The 27,577-nt window shown below is 36.7% G+C and overlaps 1 protein-coding gene and 1 pseudogene across 2 annotated transcripts in view; both read right to left on the reverse strand.

Annotated features, from left to right (window-relative positions):
* Positions 1 to 27,577, reverse strand: part of EEA1 (early endosome antigen 1) — a 144,578-nt gene that overhangs the window by 95,052 nt on the left and 21,949 nt on the right. Inside the window, exons 2-3 of one of the 2 annotated variants that reach the window (XM_045830505.1) lie at positions 16,520 to 16,612; positions 5,624 to 5,749 (exon numbers count right to left, since the gene is read on the reverse strand). In XM_045830505.1, coding sequence (XP_045686461.1) covers positions 5,624 to 5,749; positions 16,520 to 16,612 — 219 coding nt within the window. The remainder of the gene's footprint in view (positions 1 to 5,623; positions 5,750 to 16,519; positions 16,613 to 27,577) is intronic. The other variant, XM_045830506.1, reaches the window with a different exon arrangement.
* On the reverse strand, positions 1,050 to 4,616 carry LOC123813557 (annotated as a pseudogene).

Genomic DNA, 27,577 nt, shown 5'->3' on the forward strand with positions numbered 1-27,577 from the left:
ACGCTACCCTATGCCGCAGAGTTGCACCCTTACCGATTGGGCACTCTGCCTCTCCTGCCATCATTTCTCCTAGGGTGGGCAGGGGAGAAGAGAGAGAAGCATTTAGTGGCTACCTTCCCTGGGCCAGTCACTTGACAAACACCTATATGCTTCAATCTCATTAGAACCCAGTGACGGATGAGCCATGACACAGTCCATGTGGGGAAGCAAGACCAGAGAAGTCTAATCACCTGCCCAGGCCACAGAGCCGAGGAAGAGGTGAAGCTGAAGTCCAAACTTCAACCTGAGCTCTGTTCAGAAGGTTCCCTCCCCAACCCAAAGGGCACCTCCCCAGTCTGCATGGAGATGAGGACCAGGAGGAAGGGAAAGAGAAGAAGAGGGGTGAGGAAACTAGGAAGAGGCTTCAGAGGATATCCTCAGGCCCAACAGCTGTCTCAGGCTTCCCAGGGGTCCACAGGAACCTCCAGATCTTTTCCCCACCCTTGCCTGGCATGAGTGGAGGACCAGAAGCAGTTCCAGTGTTCCCTAGGGTAGGGCAACAGCCTCAGACTGCACTGCAAGGGGCCAGGGGTGAGGTCTTGTGGATCCCTCTTCCCAGACATCTGCTGTCAGCTGCCAGGGACAGGGGCAGGACAGGAGTGGGGGTATGGGTGGGTATTGCTAACCTCCTGCACTCTTCAGCAGCACCTTCTGATACATGGACTTGGGCAAACAGAAATAAGGCCTAGATGGAGGCACCTTCTCCAGAGGACAAAGGTAGCAACCCAGATTGCCAGGTGGCAGGTCTGGAGAGCACAGGGCAACACTGAGCCCAGGAATCCAAGGATGGTAAGAGAGCTGCAAGCACACCAGCTGGGATGTAAATGTTGCCTCCTAGGACTCAGTTGGTGATGGCACAGCCTCCACCGAGGGCTGTAGCCTGAATCCCCTCTAACCCAGCCTCTGCTAGACCCAAGAAAGGGACAAGGTGGGTGGGACCAACTCTGTGGCTAAGGACAAATGTATGGAAGGGAAGGGAGCCGATGCATGGTGGGCAGGCCAGAGGGGCCTCACTGGAGCAAGCACCACTGGTACAGCACAGCCAGGAGTGTGGCCAGGAGTGCCCCAGCAGCAGCCACCCTAAACCATGGAGCCCATGGCACCATCCTAACAAGCAGGGACTCCTCCTCCTCTGTCCTCAGCTGAGGGGTAGCATGCAGCCCAGGGTTGCCCACCAGGGGGTCAGTGCTGGGACCCTCAGCCATGTGGATGCTCAGGCCATTCACCAACACATACTCATTCTCCTCTAGGGCACTGTCAGGTTCTGGGCCCAAGGAGTCACAGCTGATGGCAAAGTCCACAGAGCAGCCAGACAATAGCTGGCTGTCCTGGGAAGACAGTCTGCTTGGTTTGCTCAGCTCTGTCCCTGAGCCCCAAATATCAGAGCTTCTGTCTGCACAGGCACCTGCCTCCAGCAGTGGCACCTGTGGGCACTGGAGACAACGGTGTCTCCTCTGTGAGTCTGTTGCTGCTCCAAATGATGGGTGCTATGTTGGCAGGCACCTTATTGGGCACGAAGCTTGTGGGCAACCTGGGTTCGGCCACCCAGGAAAGGTAGCTTCGGCTACCAAGCAAACCTTGGTACCTTGGATGGTTCTGTGCCAGCACATATTGTGTTGATAGGCAATATGGATGGTGCTAGACTGGTGGGCACATTAGTGGGCATTATACCAGGAGGCTTTGACCTGTTGGGCACGTTGGAAGGCACTGTGCTGTAAATGCCGAGTGGAGGGGCACCTTGGAGGGTGGTATGCTGGTAGTCATAGAGTTGTGGGCACCCGTACCCCACTGGAGCAGATGGTAGCCTCAGCCTAGTTAACAGCACACCCTGCAGAAGAGGAAGAGGTGCCAGTAGACAGAGCTGATACTGGGGGTCCAGGCAAGCAGCTTGCCCTGGGGGTGGAACAGGCCAGGGGCTGGAAGGAGACAGTCAAAGATACAGGCCATGAAGTGATGTAAGGCTGGAGACCATGACTATAGTTGGCAAAATTTCTGTGTGGGTATTGCCCAGTTCTGTGTCCTGCTCCTGAGGCCCACTTGAGGTCAGAGGGCTGAGGGCTGCCACATCAGAGGAGGGCTCTAGGGGGCCACTGGACCTCCTCAAGAAAGTCCAAACTGGGTGTCTGTGGGGCCCTTAACGCACCATGGTACTTCACATTTCTCTGCCTTTGCATATACTGCTTTTTTCCTCCAGCACTATCCTCATTACTACACTCACTTAATACACAACCATAAAGCTTTTCATCTATGTTTCCCTAATGGCTAATGTAGAATTTTGAACATACTATATACTTTCTACATTGTATATTTATGTTATGAAATGTGAATGAACCTAACAATGCAGGATTTGGCGAGGAAAAAAAGACAAGATTTAACAGCTTACAGATTAGCAAAACTTCCGAGGGAAAGACTAAACTAAGCAATAAGTATTCTGAACACTATTTACTATTTTTAGTAAAAACTAAAAAGAAATAAATAAAAATTGTGCTCCTTTGTTGGATATTATGCAAATAGCATATCCTCACTTATCATTCATGCACATCATGTGGCAAAATGAAGGCTCACTCAGTATTGGAGATACTGATATGCAGACACAGACATACGTCACCAGACAATGCTGTAACACACGTATTTGTGAAAAACTATGGAAACACAGGGGAAGACATATCCACCTCTGCCTGTGGAAGCAGTTAATGGTTTAAAAAAATAAAGAGATATACATACATACATGCATACATATATATATACATATATATTAATGAGACATTGGAATTAGTTACTACAGAATGAGTAACATTTACTTGTGAGAAGCAAAAGAAAGACCTTCTAAGCAAATGGAGGAGCATCACCAAAGATGCAGGAAGAGGTATAACAGACAGTCGTGTTGTGTTTAGGAAACAGAGGTGTGTTATGATCAGAGAGCCAGAATGCAGGGCAGGGGCACAACAGGTAAATGAATGCAGTGATACCCTACAAAACTCCTGAGACAAGCAAAAACAGTAGTACTGAGGATGTGACTTTGGACATCAGAATAATGCCATTAGGCGCTAGAGGTATTTGGCACTCAGCACTGTCTTTTGAATGAATGAATGCTCCCAGTTTGTGTGTTAATCTAGCAGGTGTTACACTCTCTTTCTTCGAAACCATCTCATTTCTACTATCATGTTTCATAATGGCTCTATGTTATGTTTAATGTGGCATTCTTGTAACTTCTGCCCAGTAACTGTTAACACCAAATGAGTTGGCATGCCTTTAGTGCAACAACACATGGTCCCTACAATATTCAGCCTGTCATGTCTCTTTTATGTCTCAACTTCTGCTAGGACATAGAAGACAAATTATAGAGTGTTCCTCAGAGAGCCCACATCCTGATGACACTTCAATCTTCACAATTTGGACCCTTTGACTATTGTCTCTACTTCCAACTTTTGGCTCTTGGAGCCTAATGATGCCAGAAAGCTAATGATCACATTATGGTATGCCACACATTATTAAAACTTCTAAATATCACCAGGTTAATTCAGAAAGAACTGATTCATCCCTAAAGCTAAATTTTAGAAATTCAGTAATATATATTTAATTATAAAAATATTCCACCTATGTGAATTTTCCATGTGATTAGAGCTTGCCTGTTTAAATAAAACTCCAATTTTGATATATTAATGATAAAAATAAATATTTCCAAAACACATATCACCTTCTTAAATAGATGATAGTAAATCTTTGCTTGATGTCTCACAGAGGCATGAATTATTAATCAGTAATTTGGGTGTCATCCACTCTTATTAATTCTGGCAAGACTCTTTAATACCTGTACCACATTTTACAGTTTTTCCTACACTCTTGTCTTGCCTTCCAACAATCATTTCTGAAAATTATTTGCATGCTATGTCTAACAATGTTAGTCAGCTACAGATAGGAAGGTTAGATTAGGGAAAATTTTATTAAAACCACATCACTCGTTTAAAATAAAAGTAAAATAGTCTCAGAATGAGTGCCTGAGTGATATTCCATGAATAGAGTGCGTGATCTTTTTAGCTCAAGGACTTTGTGATACTATTTCTGGACGTAATGAGACTCCACCTCTCTTTATTTTTTCTAAACCATTTTCAAGGGGATTGAGGTTGTTAGGTAGATAACTCCCACAAAAGTACTGTTAGCAAACAAAACACTAAAAATAATCAGCTACAATCATTACCCTTAATCATTCCAAATTCTCACCCACTTAAAAAAAAACCCACACACAGTTTACCTAAGATTAAAAACAGTAAACTCCTTACTCTTATATTCAGTTATCTGTGATCCTTTCTCTCATTCCCTACAGCTAAGAACTTAACTTGATACTTATGGTATCTCTGTTATACCAAATATCCTTTGAATTAAAAGGAAAGTTCTTATCTAAGTGATCCAGGTGAGATCATCCCTTTTGATTTCAAGAGCTACAAAAGAACAGTTAACCCATACTTCTGAAAGGAAGACAACTAGTAAAATGCTAAGCAGAGTTCCAAGAACCAGTTAGACCTCTATCTTTGTTAGCACTGCTCCAGCAAGTTTCACCCATGTCCATTTTCCCCCATCGCACCAGAGAATGTCCAGTTTAATTTTTTCCCAGTGAAGTTTTTCCAGTGTTCCCTCAAGATATATTAGCTGTTGCACTCTTTTTGCCAATAAAATCTATCATAGAAACTTCCTGAGGTAGAAATCATATCTTACCTTTTTGTCTCCTTGACCTAGCAAGATAGCTGGCAACTACGAGCTACACTATTAATATACTAAATAAGTGAATGTTTGGTGAGATCATTTCCTTACATGAGTAACTGCCTCACAGAAAAAAAGTGAGTCTGATATTTTTGTCTTTCCTAATATAAAAATTTTCATTCTTTTGTTAAGATTTATAAAAGAAGGAAAAAAAGCTGTGTTTCTCTTTTTTTAGAACACTGCAGTAATTTTCAAGGGAAAGATATATCAGGATCATCACAGAAACTTTTTCCAGCCTAAAAATGGACAACATTTCCCCTCACGGGATCCTACTCTCAGCCTTAGATATGCACCAGTTTTACACACTACTGAGAAACATTTGGGTGTGTGTCATTCTGTCATCTCCCTCAGATCTGGAGAGTCAGAAGAAAGATTGTGGTAGATCCAGGTTCTAATGCTGTATATTTTCCCAAGTAAAGACAGTAACTGCTCACATGCAAAGTCCTCTTTCTGTGTAAGAGCAAAGCATTTTAATACATTCATTACTAAAGCATTACCTATATAATTAAGATATAGCTTAAATGTTGAAATAAAATATCATTCACACATTTCAAATTTCATAACAAAATTTATGCACAGATACTAACTTAAAATTTTATACTTGTTTAGAGATTCACCAAAAGATAGCTGCAAAGAGTAAGAGAAACCAAGCCAACTTCCCAGGAGCCTCTTCTTACTGAATTTTCTTTAAAGCATGCATAATTAAAGCAATCAATCCCATATTCCCTTGTAGCATAAAAAGGTATGCAACACCAAGCCAAGGAAAAACAAAGCTATTTTGAGCATCCCATAACCAAGCTGCTAAAACAAAATATACAGGACCCACAGTAGCACTGGAGTCATTAAGAAGTTCCTGTCCTCTTGTTTCATTTTCAGCATGTACTTTCTGGTAATGCTCCGACAAATCAATAGCAGTTATACATCTTTTCATACATAACGGACAGATGAAACCCTGTGAAATAACAACTTTTAGGAAGATTTACATAAAAGTTATTTATAAAATAAAATACAGACAATGAAAACAGACATGACAGGAAAACAATTAGTATTATCTCTTTTTAGAATATCTGAAGGAAAGTTTTGGGTATTAATGTCATAAAATGTGGGAGATCTATACAAAGTAGGACTTCTAAAATTAATCCCCATCTTATGCTGTAAATTGCCATTGGTTCGTTTTTTGAAATTATAATAATCAGGTGTTTATTATTAATTGGATTGTTATTATTTTTTATGACACTTTATCCTTACTTATCTGAGAGCTATTATTAGCAAGTTAGCTTTTACTTAGATCAAGAAATGTCTACTAGGTATAACAAATACCTTTATGTGATACAATATACTAAACAAAATTTCTTATAATGAAAGTAATTTTTAGTCTTCATCATATACCCATAGTCTGAGATATTTTTCTTGCCCACACCCATAATTGCCCATAGGTGACCCTTCATTTTACTTTTCTGAGCCAAATAATACCGTTTTAAAACAATCTTTCAAATTCCCTATACCTAACAATATCTGTATTTTAAAATGTGAACTGTTACACTGAGCTATGGTTTGGAATTTTGTCAGACAGGAATAGTAGAAGACAAGAGACTAGAAAAATTAACAGTATCAAGGGAAAATTAAACAAAATGAAGAAGACAGCGGTGAAGAAAATAGTTATAAAAGTTATAATGTCATGACTGTGGGTTTTAAAATAGATATGGATTTGAGTCTTAACCTATGCTCAACCTATATGAGCTCAAGAAAATCAATTTACTTGCTGCCAGTTTCTTCACCTATGAAATGGGGTTGATATTAGTAACTATTCTCCTAGAGTTATTGTGTAGCACTAGTACAGTGCCTAAGACATTGTTAAGTATTCCCTAATATCAACTGTAATTAGAGTTATGGTTATAAGAAAAGAAAATGAGGCCTGGAAAAGTTAAAGACTGAAAGAAAAGATAGGAAATAAAAAGCCTGAAATACCTGTCTTACCGAGCCCAAAGTTAAGTAGTGAAACTATGAGGAGTTTTTGAGAGGATTGACAGTTACGGTAAGAAATGGGAGATAATGTTTTAACAATTCAGGTAAAATTATTCTTCCTGATAATAAGGCAGAGAAGGTACTGCTAGGGCTTCAGTAGTGAGAAAAGAGGTAATAAAGAGCACTGGCATTGATAACAGTGAGAACTGAGATCAGGATGTTCCTCGAGTCACTTATGTCACTCAGGACAAAAGCAAGGATGGAAAGGAAGACTGCAGACAAGGTTCCAAAGTGGAAGGCCAGACAGCGCAACAGTTAAGAGCTAGGCTTGGCTTTCAATCACGGATTCATGCTACTCTTAGTAGATTTTATGACCTTCTGTTCCCTCATCTGTTAGTTAAGATAATAATAAACTACCTATGGGTCTCATGAGAATTCAATGACATAATATATGCAAAGTGTTTATCAAAGCACTGGAACAAAGAAAACATTAATAAATGTTGACCATCATTAATATCATTATTCCTTTTGTTAATACCCTTAAAGGAGATAAGTGAGAAGATGAAAGTGAGAGACATGAATTCCAATATTTTGATATTGTTTTTTTAATAATTAAAAAAATTGTTTTTTTAATTATCTTTCAGACAACCAGTCCCAAGTGCTAAAGCCACAGAATAATACTTCTTTTAAAAAAGGCATCATTGACAAAATACACTTCAAAACAATGGTCATAAAAAGAGATCCAAAAGGACACTTCATAATACTGAAGGGAAGAATCCATCAAGAAGAAATAAACATTATAAACATATATGCACTCAACATAGGAACACCCAAATATATAAGGAAAATCTTGGAGGACTTCAAGAAAGATATCGATATCAACACAATTATACTAGGGGACTTTAACACATCTGTATTTTAAGTAAAATACAAATTCTTTTCAAACGCACATGGAACATTTTTAAAGATAGACCACATGACAGGACATAAAACAAGCCTAAACAAATTAAAAAAAAGAAACCATATCAAGCATCTTCTCAGACCACAAAGGACTGAAACTAGAAACCAACCTTAAGGAAAAAACACTCAAATTCATGGAGATTGAATAGCATGCTATTAAACAATGAATGGGTTAAGAATGAGATCAAGGGAGAAATCAAAAAGTTTCTGGGAACAAATGAAAATGAACTCACAGCACTCCAAAATGTATAGGGCACAGCAAAGGCAGTATTAAGAGGGAAGTTCATACCAATACACACCTACCTAAAAAAGACAGAAATATTTCAAATAAACAACCTAACCTACATTTATAAAAACTAGAAGAATGACAACAAAGAAAGCCCAGAGCAAGTAGAAGGAGGGAAATAACCAAGATCAGAGCACAATTAAACAGCATAGAGACTAAAAGAACAATTCTAAGGATCAATGAATCCAGGAGCTGGTTCTTTGAAAAGATAAACAAAATCAACAGGTCTTTAAGCAGACTCATCAAGAAAAAGAGAGAGAGGACCCAAATGAACACAATCAGAAATGAAAGAGGAGAGATTATAATTCATACCACAGAAATACAAAGGATTGTAAGAAATTACTGTGAAGAACTACATGCCAAGAAATTTGAAAACCTAGGTGAAATTGACAAATTTCTAGAAAAATTAAAATCTCCCAAAACTCAATGAAGAAGCAGAAAATGTGAACACACCAATAACAGCTGACAAAAATCAAAGCATTAATAAAAAAAACTCCCAGCACACAAAAGCCCTGGACCATACCGTTTCACAGGAGAATTTTACAAAACATTTAAGGAAGAGCTAACTCCTATCCTTCACAGACTATTCCAAAACATCCAAGAAGAGGAAAGACTCCCAAACTCTTTTTATGAAGCCAGTATCATACTAATTCCAAAACCAGACAAAGATACAACAAAGAAAGAAAACTACAGGCTGATATTGCTGATGAATATAAACACTAAAATCCTCAAAATATTGGCAAACCACACCTAACAATACATTAAAAAGATCATACACCATAATCAAGTGCAATTCATTCCAGGAATGCAAGGATGGTACAGTATTCACCAATTGATAACATAATACATTACACAAACAAAAGGAAAAACAAAAATCACATCACAGAAAAAGATTTGATAAGGTACAGCACCCATTTATGATAAAAACACTCAGCAAAGTGGGAAGAGGGATCATTCCTCAACATAATAAAGGCCATACATGAAAGACCTATAGCCAACATCACATTCAGCAGCCAAAAATTGAAAGCTTTCCCATTAAGATCAGAAACAAGAGAAGGATGTCCACTTTTATCACTTCTATTCAAAATAGCATTGGAAGTCTTAGCCACAGCAATCAGACAAGAAAAAGAAATGAAAGACATTCAAATTGGAACGGAAGAAGTAAAACTGTTATTTGCAAATGACATGATAGTATACATAGAAAACCCTATAGACTCCACCAAAAAAACTACTCAACCTAATAAGTGAATCTGACAAAACAGCAGGATACAAAGTCAATATTCAGAAATCAAAGGCATTTTTGTACACCAACAATGAAATCTCAGACATAGAAATCAGGGGAAAAAAATCCCATTTGATATAGCAACAAGAAAAATAAAGTACCTAGGAACAAACCTAACCAAGGAGGTAAAAGATCTGTACTCAGAAAATTACACCGCCGTGAAGAAAGAATTTTACAAAGACACAAACAAATGGAAGCATGTACCATGCTCATGGATTAGAAGAATTATGTCATCAAAATGTCCATATTACCCAAAGCAATTTATAGATCAATGCTATTCCTATTAAAATACCAATGACTTGTTTCACAGATATAGAACAAACATTTCAAAAATTTATATGGAACCATAAACGACCCCAAAGAGCTGCAGCAATTTTGAGAAAGAAGAACAAAGTAGGAGGGATCACAATACCTGATATCAAACTGTATTACAAGCCCATTGTGATCAAAACAGCCTGGTACTGGCATAAGAACAGACACATAGAACAATGGAACAGATTAGAGAGCCCAGAAATAAACACAAATCTCTATGGTCAATTAATATTTGACAAAGGGGGTAGAAACATAAAATTGAGTAAAAATAGCCTCTTCAGCATATGGTGTTGGGAGATCTGGACAGCTACATGCAAAAAAATGAAACTCAACCACCAACTTACACCATATATAAAAATGAACTCAAGATGGATAAAAGACAAATATAAATCACGACACCATAAAAGTCCTAGAGAAGAACATAGGCAGGAAAATCTCAGATATTCCACATAGTAGTATTTTCACTGATACGTCCCCTAAAGCAAGGGATATAAAGGAAAGAATAAACAAATGGGATCTCATCAAAATAAAAAGCTTCTGCATGGATAAAGGAAATAGCATTAAAATGAAAAAAAGAAACAATCATATGGAAAAATATATTTGCAAATGATACCACAGACTAGGGTTTGATCTCCAAAATATATAAAGAACCCACATGACTCTACTCCATGAAGACAAAAAATCCAATTTAAAAATGGGAAAAGGGCCTGAACAGACATTTCTTCAAGGAGGACATACAGAGAGCCCAGAAATATATGAAAGGATGCTCAGCATCACTAGCCAACAGAGAGATGCAAAATAAAACCACAGTGAAATACCACATGACATCAGTCAGAATGGCCATCATAACCAAATCAATAAACAACAAGTGCTGGCAAGGTTTTGGAGAAAAGGGAACCCAAGTACATTGCTGGTGGGAATGCAGACTGGTGCAACCACTGTGGAAAACAGTATGGAATTTCCTCAGAAAACTAAAAATGGAACTGTCTTTTGACCTGGCAATTCCACTGCTGGGCCTAAACCCTACAAATCCCAAAACACCAATTCAAAAGAACTTATACATTCCAATATTCATAGCAACACATTTACAATAGCCAAGTGCTGGAAGCAACCTAAGTGCCCATCAGTAAATGAATGGATCAAAAAACTATTGTACATTTACATGATGAAATACTATGCAGCAGAAAGAAAGAAGGAGCTCCTACCCTTCAGGACAGCATGTATGGATCTGGAGAGCATTATGCTAAGTGAAATTAGTGAGGCGGTGAAAGACAAATACCATATGATCTCACCTATAAGTGGAAACTAATCTATAAAACAAACAAGCAAGAAAAATATAACCAAAGACATTGCAATTAAGAACAAATTGACAGTAACAAGTGGGGAGGTGGGAGAGGATAATGGGAGGGAAAGGGAAAGGATTGTCAGGAATATGTATAAATGACACATGGACAAAGCCAACAGGGGACAGGATGGAGGGTGGGAAGTGGGAATGGCTGAGGTAGGGGAGAGTGGTGGGGGAAAAAAATGGAGACAACTGTACTTGAACAATTTTTGAAAATTAAAAAAAATAAAAAAATTTTAAAAGGCATCATTGATTTTTTTCCATCACACTTTTATACCTTTCACTTTATTCTGGTTTATTTACTGTACATTTCCACATAAAATCATACAATGTCATTTAAAAGTATTTACTGAGTACAATTACTGCACTCTATCCATTATGCTATTGTGCTGAGAACACATATATATATAAATCTATTGGTTGTTTCTCTTTAGAGAACCCTAATATACCTACTCCCCCCAAAAAACCTATTGGAATGAATAAATGATTTAGCCAGGATGTAAAATCAAATGTTGACTTATCTATCACAGAAACAAACAAGTGGAAAATAAAATTAGAAGCAATACTATTTACACTAGCATGAAAAAACACAGATTACCAATAAATAAATTTAATAAAAAATATATAAGGTTTTGGCTGGTGTGGCTCAGTGGATTGAGCACCAGCCTGAGAACCAAAAGGTCACGGGATTGATTCATGCAGTCAGGGCACATGCCTGGGTTTTAAGCCAAGACCCCACTTGGGGGCATGTGAAAGGCAACCTATCAATGTTTGTCTTGCACATCAATGTTTCTCTCCCTCTCTTACTCTCTCACTTCTCGTTTCTAAAAAAAAATAAATTTTTAAAAAGATATATAAGACTTCTACATTGAAAACTGCAAAACAGCTCATAAAATTAAAGAAATGGAATTATATTGTGTGCAAGAATCAGAAGACTCAATATTAAGATGGCCTCTCCCCCCAAATTAATCTATAGATTAAATATAATCCTAATCAAAATCCTAGTAGAATTTTTCTCAAGTATAAATCTAGAAATGCAAAGAGCCCTCTTACATAAAAGAGAAAACATTTGAAAAGAACAACAAAATTGGGAGACATAAACTATCTGATTTCGAAGACTTACTATGAAGCTACAGTAATTAAGACAGTACTGACATAAATATACAGATATACATAAAGACCAATGAAACAGAATAAAGATTATGGAAATACAGCCACACACAAGGTCAACTGAATTCTCACAAAAGTGAAAATGTAATTCAGTGGGAAAAGGTAACATTTTCAACAAATGGTACTAAAACAACCATATGGGAAAATGTAGTTTCCACATCTATGTGGATAAAATGAATTTTAAACACTATCTCACACGATAAGAAGTACAAATTGGTATGTACAAAACAGACAGGGGTATGTTAAGAACAGTGCAGAAAATGAAGTAGCCAAAGAACTTACATGCATAATCTATGGACATGAACTAAGGGGGGGGACTGCTGGAGGGAATGAGGGTACCCAGTGGAGGGGACAAAGGGAAAAAACTGGGACAACTGTAATAACAAATCCAAAATAATCTCAAAAATAAAATAAAAATTAGAGAAATTTAAATAAATCTTAGATTTACATGTACAACCTAAAATGATTTTTTTTAAATCAGAGGAAAGCATATCAGAATGTTTTTGTAATCTTGGGGGTACAAAAAAAATTCATAGAACTCAAAAAGCATTAACCATAAAAAGAAAAAGCTGACAAATTGGACTTAACCCAAATTAAAAATTTCTCCTTGAAAGCAAGTCACATACTGAGAAAATATCCACATCACATATATCTGACTGAGGTGTAAGGCCTAAAATTGAGGCCCAGTATTATATGCTGCCTTGACAAGTGATGAAAAAAAAAAACACTGAGTCGTTTCAGACAACTTACCATATTTTTTGGACCATAAGATACATCTAGGTTTTGGAAGAGGAAAATAGGAAAAAAATTTTTGAAGCAAAAAATGTAGTAAAATATTTAATAACATAAATAACATAATATTTCACCAATGTAAATGGAAACAGAACTCAACAGCAGCATTAACAACCATTATTCCTCCCAAATTTTGGTCAGGGGGAAGGTGCGTCTTACAGTCCGAAAAATACAGGTAAGTGTTAAGTTCCCCTTCCCCCTCTGCTCCTGTAGATAAGGTCCTCTAGTCAAACAACCCTCTTTCCATGGGAAGCAGGCACAGGGCCTCCTTATTATCCCTGAGTAGTGTGTTTCAGTTTCCCATCATCCATGGAGTTATTCAAACAAGCCAATCATATCCTCCTATAGGAACCATGGGGCATCTCACTCTCTTGACACAATAAAGCCGACCTCCCACAGCCCCTAGTTGCTCATTTTATTCCTAAGTGCAATCCTCATGTGGCTCTGTATGGCATGCAATGTCCTCCTCCCCTGGGCTGTATGTGTGACTAACAAACTACTCTTGATTTCATCTGACAAGTGTTAGGTTAATTATGTGTTCAGCCATCCCCATTACCTTCAATAGGGTGAATAGAAGGCAATTAATACACTGACAGAGGACTTGGATCCAGAATAAAGAACTCTCACAATTCGACAGTAAAAAAGATAAACCCAATTTTTAAATGGGCAAATTTCTAGTTCCAGACAAAATGGAAAAGATGCATTTTTCCCTATTCCTTCTTACTAAGTAAAAATCCCTAGATATTATATATAAAACAAACATCAGAAGACTCTGCAAAGTAAACAGAATGAGTCAGACCAGCTAAAAATTCAAGACCCAAAGACTGGCACAGTGGTAAGTACTCTGGATTTTCTTTTTATCTCATATAATCTACACTAGTTACTAGAGAGGCTGGCAACCTAGAAATTCAGTGGGCACTTACAAAAAAAGCCCTAAGAAAAACCTGCTCTCTCTAGCCAAAGGACCAGGAAAATGAAAATCAAATTTGGCATTATGTAGGAGTTTTTTATTAAATTTATTGAGGTGACATTGGTTAATAGGGTCACATAAGTTTCAAGTGTATATAACTATGATACATGACCTGTATATTGTATTGTGTGCAATATATAAGTAGGTTATTAGTGAGTAGTTTCAGTAGGTATTAAGGATAGAAGCCACATTGGAAAGGGATAAATAGGAAACAAAGACATTTGTTTCTGGCAATACAATATACTAAATAGTCTGAACAACTATCCTGGTAACAACTAAATGACACAAAATATCAATATTACATTATATAATTGTACATATTATATATTTGTTATGAACTGAATGTTTCTGTACCCCCAAGTTCATATTGAAATCCTAACCCACAATGTGATGGTGTCAGGAAGTGGGGCCTTTAGGAGGTGATTAGACCATGAGGGTGGAGAATTCATGAACGGGATTAGTGCAGTTATAAAAGGGATCTGAAACCTTTCTCACCCCTTCTGCCAGGTGAGACAGCCACCTATGAACCAGGAAACGCCCTCACAGATATAAAATTTCCTGGAGTTTTGATCCTGCACTTCTCAAACTCCAGAACTGTGAGAAATAAATGTCTGTTGTTTAAGCAGCTCAGTTTATGGTACTTTTGTTATAACAGTCCATAATGACTAAGACAATATTACATACATTATGTTTAATAAAATATAAAATGTAACATAAATAAGCATCAAAGCAAAACATTGCTTTATTTCTTAGTATTTCTGGAGACCATGATATTTCATATTCCATATAGATGGCTACAAAGGGCAAAATGTTAAAACCTAGAGTTTGTTCCAAATGGGAAGCCAGCCTCAAGTAAAAGGGAAACAAACCTAAGAGAGAGAATGAGAGACTGAAAGAGAGAGAGGGAAAGATCAACAGTGACCTGGACAAGTCTGTACCTTAGCAGTGGGCACATGGGAAAAACAATTTCCCCTGAGAATTCATAATCACCAATAACCCTCAATTAGATTAGTTGTTGGAATTTATGTTATTGTGTAGTCTGAAGAACTTTAAGCACAGAACTTAATTTAAAGGAGTCCCAAGTTAGTGGCACCTCTACAGCAAATACATGCTGATGGGAATAATTCATGACATAGGTAAAAACAAAAGGGAAAGAAGATAAACTGAGAATGTGAGAGAGAATGGATTCCAGTGCACAAAAGAAAGGATCGAAATTTAATAGGAAAAGAAACTTGTTTTACTAAAGAAAGAGAACACAGGTGCAAGTATAAGTTTGGTGACAGAACATTTCACCTCATGGTTCCTATTTTCTCATGATATAGAAGGTGACTGAGGAAGGTGGGAACAGGACAAGACATGGGAGATCTGAGGTAGAGAAGAGAGAACAACTATCTCATAAAGTAAGAAAATGACCCTAATAAGAAAATACAGCAAGATTGCCAGGCACTATTCATTACACATTGGAGATTTTCTTTTTGGTCTGAGATCAATTATTAATAGATTTCTTTCCAGAGTTATAGCTGTTATAGCTGAGCACTTTAAATTCATCATATCATGAACACAGTTTCAAATATTTTTCTTAAAGACATTTCCTTAAAAACTTGTTCTTAATGAAGCTCATCTAGTACTTTTATTCTTGGTCTCACAGTCTTCCTCATATGGCATACAGAGCCACATGAGGATTGCACTTAGGAACAAAATGAGCAGCCAGGAGCTGTGAGAGGCCAGCTTTGGTGTCAAGAGAGTGAGATGTCCATGGTTCCTACAGGAGGATGTGACTGGCTTGTTTGAATAACTCCATGGATGATGGGAAACTGAAACACACTACTCAGGGATAATAAGGAGGTAAAATAGGATAGTTAATACACATATACATGAAGACGGATGAAAAGACAAATAGTCAGAGAGAAAAAACAGAAGGATGAATGATTAGAAAGAAAAATATACCCAAAACACACTTGAGAGAGACTCATTAACCAAGAGGTGAGGGAGGAGGGAACAGAAAAAAGGGGACTAGGTAGGTGGTGCTGCTGGACCCAGAAAGGGGCAACTATCAAAGCAGAATGTATGTAGATCTCTCAGGGATAGTATTATCAGTGATTTTATCTTATTCTCTTTCCTTATCTCTTTTCTCTATAATGTGTAAATACTGTTTGTTTAAAAATAATTACAATAAACCAATTACTAAGGCTAACCTCAAAAATTTAAGTTATTTCTTTTTTAGATTTATTTGCTTTCTCTGTTAATTTTTAATTATCACAGGTAAAATAAAAGTTCTCATGAAATTTTAAAGATGACCTAATTTTTCATTAGCTCAGCGTTCGTGACAGTAAAAACACATAAACAGGTACTTACTGAGAATTCTTTAGCAACAGATTTTAAATCTTCATTCAGTTGAAATGACATTAGCATTAAAGACATATTAGCAATATTATTTTTCAGTCTTAATATCCATTTCCTCGTTCTCACAACTAAGCACCAGTATATATCTACAAGTATGATTCAAAAGTTACATTCTTTCATAAGAAAGACATAATAACCCTACCTATGAAACTTTAAATTACCAATCATTACTCCAAATATTTGTTACTTCCCTTTAAATAATATTGAATTTTATTATCAAATTATTATTTCTCATACCTCTGAAGAGCTTTCATTATTGACATCCACTGTGTTAACAGGAGTTGCTGAAGAATCTAAGTCAGAACCTTGAGAGCCAACTCTCCCAGGAGTCTGAAACATAAACAGAAGGGGGGAAATCAAAGCATATATTAACAATGTATTCATAAAGTATTTAATAACTTAAATAGTAATCAGGTCTAGGCTAATACATATGAGGGGTAGCCCCCCCAAAAAAATCCAAATTATCTTTCAGAGGGCAGATCCCTTGTACTACAGGCTTCCCCCACTAGGTGAGTGTTCTAGGAGCCCATCTGTATCAGCATACCAGCTGGCATTGTTGTGAGAGGCTGTGTTCGTTTTTAGTTAATTTTTTTGGAGACTCTTTCAAGGCGTTTGTCCATTTCATGATGGGTAATTTCTGAGCGCCCATACCAGAATGAGAGGTCAGCAGTTTTTGACCAAAAATTACATGACCTCGTGCCCACCCCCAGTCTCTATTCACCCCATCTTTCCCCAGGTGACTTTTTTTTCTGTTTCCCTGTGTGAAAAAAGTCCTCAGAGGGCAACATTTTGCCAATGCAGAAAAGGTGAAATAAAAAATGGCAGAAGCACTAAAAGACATCAAAATCAATGAGTTCAAAAACTGTTTTGAACAGTGGAAAAAAGGCTTGATAGGTATATTGCATCAAATGGAGAATACTTTAAAAGCAACTAAAGTTTAAACATGTAAAAATAAATGCACATTTTTTATAAATAAATTTCAGGGGTTTTTGGGTCCCCCCTCATAAGTAGATGTTCTCTATAACAACAAACAGTCCTAGCAGCTATTCTTTACTGGCGACTGACTGTACCTAATACTGTATCAAGATCTCTATATGTATTATCTTATTTTTACTCTTTTTAAATTAATAAAAATTTTACTTTTGGATATAGTGCTTTATAGTTTCAACCCACTTTCACAGAGCATCTAATTTAATCATAATGACATCTCTATGAGAGGCAGGAAAAAGGTTAGCTCTATAAATGGAAGACAGATTCAAAGCAGCCAAAGGACTTCTCAAGATTTTATTGCACAAAAATCAGAAAGAAGTAGGAATAAAATACTGATCTGATTCCTCTTGCATTGCTCTGCCTGCTATACCAACTAAACTATAATCATTGAGAGGTGCTCAAAAGACCAACATAGTTCACATTATCTAGTCACCCATCCACCTACCATCCATACCAGCCATTGCCAATTTGCCTCTAATACTTGACATTCCACCACCAAAGATACAGTGTGCAGAGTGAGAGTTCTTTTTTCCCCTGCAACCTTTATCATCTAATACAATCATTCATTAATATCTAAGAGTTACCTTAACAGAACTGAAAATCTATTAGAACACTGAGCAAACAGATTCAGAGCACAAGAACTGACTAATAATCCTTATTTTAAAAAATAATTCTATCATTCTCACTTTAAAAAAGAGAGAACCAAGCTAGAACCTAAGTAACTTGTCCAAAATCCCATGGCTAATAAATGGAATAGAGGATTTTTAGCTCAAGCAGTCTGGCTTTTAATCACTAACTTATTCTGCTTCTCCATTGGAAATATTTACTGAGATGTACTTCAAACACCCATGATCTAGAACAATTCACTACACATTTGCCTCAATAAACAAAAATCTTGTAATAATCTTATTACCATTACCAAAAATACCCTTTTTAAAATTTGCCTAAAATACTCCTATTAAACAAGACTGAATAGGCCCAAGAGGTATTTGAGGTATTTACTTCAACCAAATAAGATACCTGCAACAGATAGGCTACACCAAATTGCTGGTAATATAAAAACAGATCCATACTATCAACAACTATATGATCGATAGAAAGCAGTATTAAACTCTCCAAAAACTGCTATCAAAAAATCAAATTCAAGCTTTTGAAGAAAGAACAGCACTTTAATGGGCAAAAAAAAAGTACAAAAAAAGTTATCATTTTTTACTGTACCTTTAAAGAAAATACCATTATAATAGAAGTTTTAACAACATGAAGTGTCTTTGAATAAATTACCTATTCAGATTAGTTGTATATTTGGATACAATTAAATAATCTACAAATGTACTGCTGTATTCCAAAGTAACCAATAGCTGTGTCTTGCAATTAGATCACTAAATCTAATAGTAGAGAGGAAAAAAACAAACATCTAGTAGCATGAAAAAAAACAAATATTTATAGACAAATACCAAAAGATTTTTCTAATATTTGGTGATATACTGAGTCAGAGCTACCAAATTTTCAATATCTCCCCTCGTCCTAGATAAATCCTTTTATTAGGATTTCTTATAAAATGTAATTTTCAGCACTGATCTTGTTACTCTATTTCATCCTCGGCCTACTATAAAAACCAATTAGAAAGATTTTCAAATTCAAAAAGTTTGAAAAGCTATCAACTATATGCAGACCTTAAGAAGGGAGCTTTAAATTATTACCTGATCCATTTATTATATATAAATGGATAACCAAAGATTTCCTAAGGCCCTTACTACTCTTTTTCTACTATTGAAAGCTAAGAACTTAACACATAACAGATAAAGTGAGAGTGTATAGGTACCAATGACAAGTACTTTTTCATGGAGAAATTTTTTTTTTATTTCATGGAAAGCATCCCAGGGCTTCTCAGGGAGTTATCATGCTTGACCTTCTTATCAGATACTTTCTCTAAGTGACCACAGTTACTGCCTTAATTTTAATTACCCCCCAATGCTGACAATAATAAAACTCTAAATCTAATCGAGGTCTATGCTGAACTTCAAATTCCTATTTTCCTGTCCTGCTAAATATCTCTGCTGGAAAGCCAGGAAAGCACCCCAAAATCAGCTTATTCAAAACTGAAGTCATTATCTTTTCTTAACAAACCTTTCACCCATCTGTATTCTTTCTAAAGTTCCAGAAACACCATATACCTATCTTGCCTAAATCCAAAGCATTACCTCTCTTCCTTAACCTTCACATCCAAACACCAAGTTCATTCAATGGCCTATGTGAATTCTGAATCTATCTCTTGTCCATCTCCTTTGCCACTACCTTAGTTCAAGGTGCCATCATCTTTCACCCAACTATAAAAGATGTACTTTAGCACCGTATACCTCAATACCCATATTTCCAATTGCTTCCTAATTGATTTCCCAAAGCACCTGAAATGAATCATGTTCAAAATCAGGTCCTTCATTTACTTCAACCTTTTACCTTCACAGGGGAAAATTTTGCTTTCCCTCCTAAGTTCTCTAATATAAGTTAATAATAATCCACATTATTAAAAATGTCAGTCTAATATGAATAGATATTTGTACTCCAATTTTCATAGCAGCATTATTCACAATAGCTAAAAGATAAAAACAACTCAAATGTCCACTGATGGGTAAATGAATAAACAAAATGTGGTAAATACATATAATGGAATATTATTCCACCTTTAAAAGAAAGGAAATTCTAAAACATGCTAGAACATAGATGAACTTAGGAAGTATTATGCTAAATGAAATAAGCCAGACGCAAAAGGACCAATATGTATAAAACTCCACCCATATGAGGTATATAGAATAATCAAATTCTTAGAGGTAGAAAGTAGAATAGTGGTTACCAGAGGCTAGGGGGTAGAAGGAATTATGACTTACCATTTAATGGTACAGAGTTTCAGGTTGAGATGGTGAAAACACTATAAAGACAGGCAGTTGTCATGGTGGCACAATATTAATGGTATACCTTAAACAGGTAAAATGTTCAATTTTATGTTATCACAGTTTTAAAATTAAAAAAAAATTTGAAATCTAACAGAATTTAAAGTTGGTGATTAAAATAATTATCCCAAGTGATTTAAGAACACAGCATTTTGACTACACAGCCTTAGTGAGATATATTGAATAGCATAAGGAAAAGAAAAACTGTTAAAAAGGTAAAAATCATTCAGTAATCTTATTAACAGTAATATTAATATTGTTATTTTAAAGCTATTTATGTATATTTTTAGAAAAAATAATTATGCAAATGTTACAAACCAAGAAATACAGTATAAGTTAAAAAAGATAAAAATACAAAACCAGCCCTGACCAGTGTGGCTCAGTTGGTTGGGCATCATTCTGCAAAGCCAAAGATCACCGGTTCAATTCCCAGTTAGGGCACATACCTGGGTTGCAGGTTCGGTCCCTAGTTGGGGCACTTATAAGAGGCGATCTATGTTTCTCTCTCACATTAATGTTTCTCTCCCTCTCCCTTTTCCCCTCCCTCCCCCCTTTCTAAAAATAAAATAAATAAAGTGCAAAATAAACAAAAACAAAAATCAAAGAAGTGAAAACCATTTTGTATTTCTAAATTTGAACTCATTTTGTTTGCTTTCATATATCTTTACATATAAAGATATACTTATCTTAATTCTATTGCTTAAAAGCTTACAAAGCAATATTTAAAAAAGCGATATTTAAAGATAAATATATCTTAGTTCTCATCACTTAAAAGCAATGCAACCCAGAGGCAATGATGACCTTAAATACCCAGGTGGTGATATCTAAATAGCATTCCCCACTGAAAGGAACCAGGACTTTTTGGAGAAATAGCTGATTCCAAGCCTGGAGGAGAACTTTTAAAAGATAAACCTAGGACATCATTTGCCAAAAAAGTAAGGTAGCTATCAAACATTAATAGGGTCCTGTCATAATGACAAAAGTCACCTTAGAGGCCCTAACACTAGCTAAAGCTGGGACAATTTGCAAATCAAAATTCCCACTGACTTCAAATGATTGAAAGCCACTAAACATCTATAAATCCACAAGTTCATAAAATAATATATAAAAAATTCTCAAGTTCTCTTTTCTTAGAGGGGAAAGGAAAAAGAAAGTCAAAAAACAAATGAGCCTCATTGATCACTACTAAAGTAGTGTACCAACTCTTATTCTGAAAATTAGTAATTAAATAAAAAGAATTGAGCATTCATCCTGACTTCCCAGTATGCACTGAAATTCATGGTAACCAAATACCCTGGTTAATGATGCAAAGTTCTTTACAGGAAAATGTCAATGTATATAGAAGGAATGAAACTGTAGAAAATCATCATTTTGTAACTTTTGATAAAATTAGTTTTTTCAGCTTAAATGACATAAAACCTTCTCTGAATCCCGCCCCCCCTCCGTTAGGAAAACTTTCTGTCCCTTAAATTCTACTGCCTATTATTTATACTTTTCTTGTAACATTAAGGGAAAAGAAAGTGGTGCCTATTGGAGATTGCTACAGGAATGACCCTCAATGAATCACAGCTATGTTTTAACACCCTGGTAATTCTCTTGTGTAATCCTTTCCCACATGGACTCTGGACTGGCCATGAGGCTTGACTTGGCTGGTGGTTAGAGTAGCAAACAAGACACAAACAGAGACTTGCAAAGTGCTGGCACAATGAGGTTTGCCCTCTTGTTGCTGGAAACTCTTCTGCCACTCTATAATCCAGGCTAGCCATGGACATATATGGCCCAATGAATATAATCAGCAATCTAGTGAGGTCACCGTAGACTATGCGTCCCAATCGAACAAACAGATAACTCCAGCTGTCTGAGTAATTCCTAAAGAGACCTGTAGAACCACTCAGCTAAGCTTAGCACAAATTGTTAGCCTACAGAATCTAGAGCAAATAAAATGGTGGTTGTTTTAAGCCAAAGCCAAAGTATGGGGTGGTTTGTTATGCAGCAATAGATACCCTAAAAAATAGTAAATGTGATGTCATATCTTCTCTACAAAGAGAAAACAAAACTTTTTGGAGGATGGAATCCCTATACAGAGTGAGGTATTCACCATAATTTCTAGTAGGGACACAATAAAAGTGTCCACCTGAATTTAACCAAACATAATAGGTTTTATACATCGACAAAGGCTTAATATAACTACTCCAAAGTTTATATCATTCCACTTTCCATCTTTTCTGTTTTAACTTTTTAAGTTAAAAGAAAGTGGAAGACGAAATGACAATCTGCCAATCTGGTTTTCAGGATATTTGAGTAAAATCAACATGTTTTTATCCTCCGACAATACTCATTGGTGGAAAGAGTGTTGGAAAACCAGCACTTTCAAACATTGTTAGTGGGAGTCTAACTAAATATTAAAAAATGTGCATACTCTCTGACTCACTGCTAGGAGATCACCCAGTGGACAAATTCACAAAAGTACTACCTATGTGTGTACAAGCATGTTCACTGCAGTCATAATTATAATAGCAAAACTGGCAACAAACTAAGTCTACTTCAGTACAAGATTAGTTAAATTTTGGTAGTCCACACAATTGAATATAATGCAGTTATTAAAAATAAACAGTAAGAGGTAGGTCTGAAAGTGCTGATTCTAAAAGATCTCCAAATTATATTAAGTGAAAAAAATCAAACTTATATAAAGAATATGATTATATTTGTATAACATTAGTAGTTATATGCACCAGAAAATTGTGGAAAGATACACAAGACACTATCGGAAATAATCATTGGAGAAGGAAACTTCTACTTTTCATTTTATACTTTCTGTTCTCCTAATCCTAACAATTTGTCTCTTAAGCCCTTTCCTGCTTGCTCTATATCTTCACCTTAAAAACAGTCACTGTTACTCTTCATTCCAATCTCCATTATAATTGATTCCAGCCCTCTTCAAAATTTCTCATATACCAAGACACAATATACTTCTGCTTCCTAAATCTTTTCTGCCTAACCTACTGACATATAGTACTACACTATGCCAGAGAAGGGGGTTATAAGCATATGTTTATCTAAATATAATGGGTTCCTGCTTTTACCAGGGCCTGTCAAATGTTCCAAAAACAAAAGTCCACCTAAATCTATGAACAGTGAATCAAAATTTAGAATCTAGAGTCACAAAGAACTAAATTCAACTTCCAGTTTACCCACTTAGAACCTTGGTAAATTTATATAACTTCTCTAAGCTTCTAATTCCCATTTTTAAAGTGGAACTTACAATGTCAGCCTCAGAGACTTGGGAAGATTAAATAAAAAATATATGTAAAATGTTCAAACCAGTGCCTTGTACATGGCAGATATACAATAAATAGTAAGTACTTATTAATAAGTGTATCTCTCCCCAGATTGAAATGTAAAAGCTAGAAAGCATCTCAGAAAGCAAATCAGAAATCAAGCATCTCAGAAATAATATTATAATTGTATAACATCATAGATGAAGTAACTCACCCCTAGAAAGTATAATTGTCTTACCAGATATCACTCTGCTATCAAATGGTAAAGCTATAATTAAAACATAAGTTTCTGTGAGGATCCAAGACGGCAACAGATTAGGTAGAAGATATACTCACCTCCTCCCAGGACCAACTGAAATTACAACTAAAATATAGAAAAATCATCCTAAATAACCATATAAAGACTAGCTAGAGAGAAGCCTCATAACCACGAACTGACAGAAGAAATCACAGCAACACTAGTAGCAAGTGCAGAGGCATGAGGGGGCTGGCTGGGCTTCCATGGGATAGGCAGCTGAAGTTCTGGGAGCATATCTCAGTTGTAGGGGTTTCCTCCTGAGAAGTGTGTAGTCTAAAACCCCAAGCCAGGCTCCCCAGCCTAGAGCACCAAAACCAGGAAAGCCACACAGGTAACAGCTGTGAAAAGCAGCAGGGTTTCTGTCAACCAGGGAGAAATAGCTAGAGATGCAGCCACCCTCTTAAAGGGATAATGCACACAATCTGGTTTGCAGACAGTTACCCCGGGCTCTGGTGGAGAGAGAGCAGAGTGAACTACAGTGGTGAGAAGAATGTCTGGGGTTGGTGGCACTGGGAAAATAGCTGAACAGTCAGCCAGCACGATTCCTGTGTATTCAGTCATTCCCCCATATTGCATAAACTATCTTTATTGGGCAGTGCACTCTCCACACACCCTGGGTAGAAGCAATAGACCCACACACAGGCATCCCTCTTTCCCTACCCTGTGGAGCTTAAGACCTACTGAGGAGTACAGCCAAAGCTCTTTTAGTGACTAAGCCTAACAGGCAGCCTGCAGGTGAAAGTGGATCTCTGGGTGCTTTGAGACTTTTGCTCACCTGCCCCTGGGTCTGGTACTAGTAAAAGGAAGTCTTGGATAAAGCTTGGTCCTTTCTACACACACCCAGGCCTAGCAGAGGGAGCCACAACCTGTGGATCACTGAAAGCTCCAAATATGTTGTTCATGGAGAGTCACAGGTATATTCTCACACAGGCCTGCACCAGACTCTTTGCAAATCTGTCTAACACATAGAAACAACCACAAAGAGGCAGCCAAAATGGGGTGACAGAGAAACAGGCCCCAAATAAAATAACAAAAGAATTCTCCAGAAGAAGAGTTAAATGAAATGGAGGCAAGCAATTTAACAGATATAAAGTTCAAAGTAATGATTATAACGATGCTTAACAGCATGAAAAAGTACATGAAAGCAGAAAAGGCCCAGTCAAAAACAAAAAATGCAACATCTGAAATAAATAATAAACTGGAAGTAATAAAGAATAGGTCAGATGAAACAGAGGACTGAATCAGCGATTAAGAAGAGAAGGTAGAAAAAAACAACCAAGTAGAACACTAAAAAGAAAAAAAAGTAGAGCTCTAACATAAAAAAATGAGAACAGTTTAAGGGACCTTTGAGACAACATGAAGTATAACATCTGCATCATAGGGGTACCAGAAGGGAAAGAAACAGAGCAAGGGATAGAGAATGCATTTGAAGAAATAATGACAGAAAAATTCCCTAACCTAGCAAAGGAAATAGACATACAAGCCAGAGAGTCCCAAACAAAGTGGACCCAAAGAAGCCTACACCCAGACACATCATAATTAAAATAGCAAAGGTTAAAGACAAGGAAAGAATCTTAAAACCTGCAAAATAAGGTGTGGCGGGGGCAATTAGTTCATTACAAAAGAGCTCCCATAAGAATGTTAACTGATTTATCAACAGAAACATTTCAAGCCAGAGGGGATTAGCATGAAATATTCAAAGAGATAAAAAGCAAGGACCTATAACAGACACTACTTTACCCAGTAAGGCTATCATTTAAAACTGAAATAGAAATAAAGGGTTTCCCAGATAAAAAGAAGTTAAAGGAGTTTGCTACCACAAAACAGAATCACAACAAATTTAAAGGGCTTGCTTTAAGAAAAAGAAACTAAGGAACATAGTTTTAAAAAATCAAATGGCAATAAATATGTACCTATCAATAATCACTATAAATTCCACTCATATGTGGAATCCAATGAACAAAGTGAACTAACAAGCAAAATAGACTTATAGACAGAGAACACACTGAGAGCTCCTGGGGGTTGTGAGGACTGGGGGCGATAGAAGGATCAAGCAAAAAACTGAAGCCATGGAAACGGACAACAGTGTGGTGACTGGAAGGAGGGGATGGAGGTCAAACAGGGTAAAGCAGGGATAAATGGTAATGAAAAAAGAATTTAGGTTTCCCAGGAACCAATTCAATAATCTAGCAAAGACTGCTACTATCTAAAATGTTTCTCAGTCATCCCTCTAATACCCATCAAGACAATTTCTCTACCTCAACTTTCATCAATAAATTGCATGGACAGGACAAGATCATGGCCCTTTCAGCTCCCAAATTCTCATTCCATCATTCATTTGGGCCCTAAACATATTTCCTATCTCTATATATGCTTAGCTTTCTTACAAACACTTTCAAAACTCTAAAACTTCTTTTGTCATTGTTACATGAAAGTAATTTACATCTCAAAACCAGCCAAGTCAAAAAAATAAAAAGCAACCAAGTCAGTAAGAGACCAAAACTATTAAAACTAACTATAGATAAGTTACTAGTAACTAAATTGTGTTAACAGACATCATACAATCAGTTCAATATTAAGTAAAAGAATAAAAGTTTTTAAATACCTAACATATTTTTAAATATCTAACAAATATGTAAAATTGATTTACATATTTTAAAAAAGTCAAAGTGCCAGACATTTTGATTCAACAAATATACAAATAGATAGACATGAAAATATTCCAGAATAAGCATTCCCAGTCTAGTTTTGAGAAGCCACTTTTCATTTTTAAGTCTTAAAATCACTTGAAGGAACTGTGAAAGGTGCTGACAGTAAAATTTCCTAAGCAGAGCCATCTGTGGGCCATGTTCAAAATCCCAGCAAATAGGCTTGAAGATATATTACTTAGCATTTTATAACCTAACAGAAATTCTTATCTACTGGCCATGGTCTCCTATTACAAAAGGTATGTATAATACCAGTTTCAAATAAGTAGAACACAATATTCTTAAAAATAAAATCCATCCTGAATAAAGTCATCTTTTATAATGTAAAATTCCTGAGGAAAACTATCTAAATAGCAGATGACTTGTAATTCAGGTTCCCAAGGAAACAGACTCTGAGACTCTGAAAGCAGGTGATTTATTGAGGAGTGCTCTTGAGAACACCTGCCTGAACAGCGGCAGCATGACTGGGCTCAGGGAGAAACAGAACAGTATTGATCAGTAACACAGTTGCAACAGCAGCCTCAGTTAATCCTGCTAAGAGTTGTAAAGCTACGCTGTCCTTTCATGGAAGTCCCAAAACCAAGAAAGGGGATGATGATTCCTTGTAACCCCCTCATCAACCAGTGATTAAAGACAGAATGCTTTCAGAAAGAGGACATAATCTTGGGTGAGGTAGCTTCCTTCTCCGAGGGCAATTCCCAGAGAAGGATGCACTAGCCTTTGACAGCCATGATTCCAGGCAACTAGGGGAATGTTTCTCCATCCTGAAGGAGAATCTAGGTGCACATCAAAGCACCCGCGACAATGAATGTACCCTCCTTGCATTGAAGGCAGCCATAAAGGGCTACATACTGGGGAGAGATCTCAGATGAGCAGGAGACCTATTATCTTCTCTAGCCTAGTATGTGCCAAGCGCTACAATAGTCACTTTACAGGAGTTATCAAGTTTTATCACTGAATGCCTGCCTCCTGAAGTCACTATTTTCTTGAAGCAAAGATGCTAGAAAATAGGGTAAAAGGTATCAGGATTTGTTATGTACTATACCTACAATGCTACTTTGGGGTTACTTAAT

The sequence above is a fragment of the Phyllostomus hastatus genome, unplaced genomic scaffold (assembly GCF_019186645.2).
Source record: "Phyllostomus hastatus isolate PE091 unplaced genomic scaffold, TTU_PhHast_1.1 phas_contig_152, whole genome shotgun sequence".
Classification (NCBI taxonomy): domain Eukaryota; kingdom Metazoa; phylum Chordata; class Mammalia; order Chiroptera; family Phyllostomidae; genus Phyllostomus; species Phyllostomus hastatus.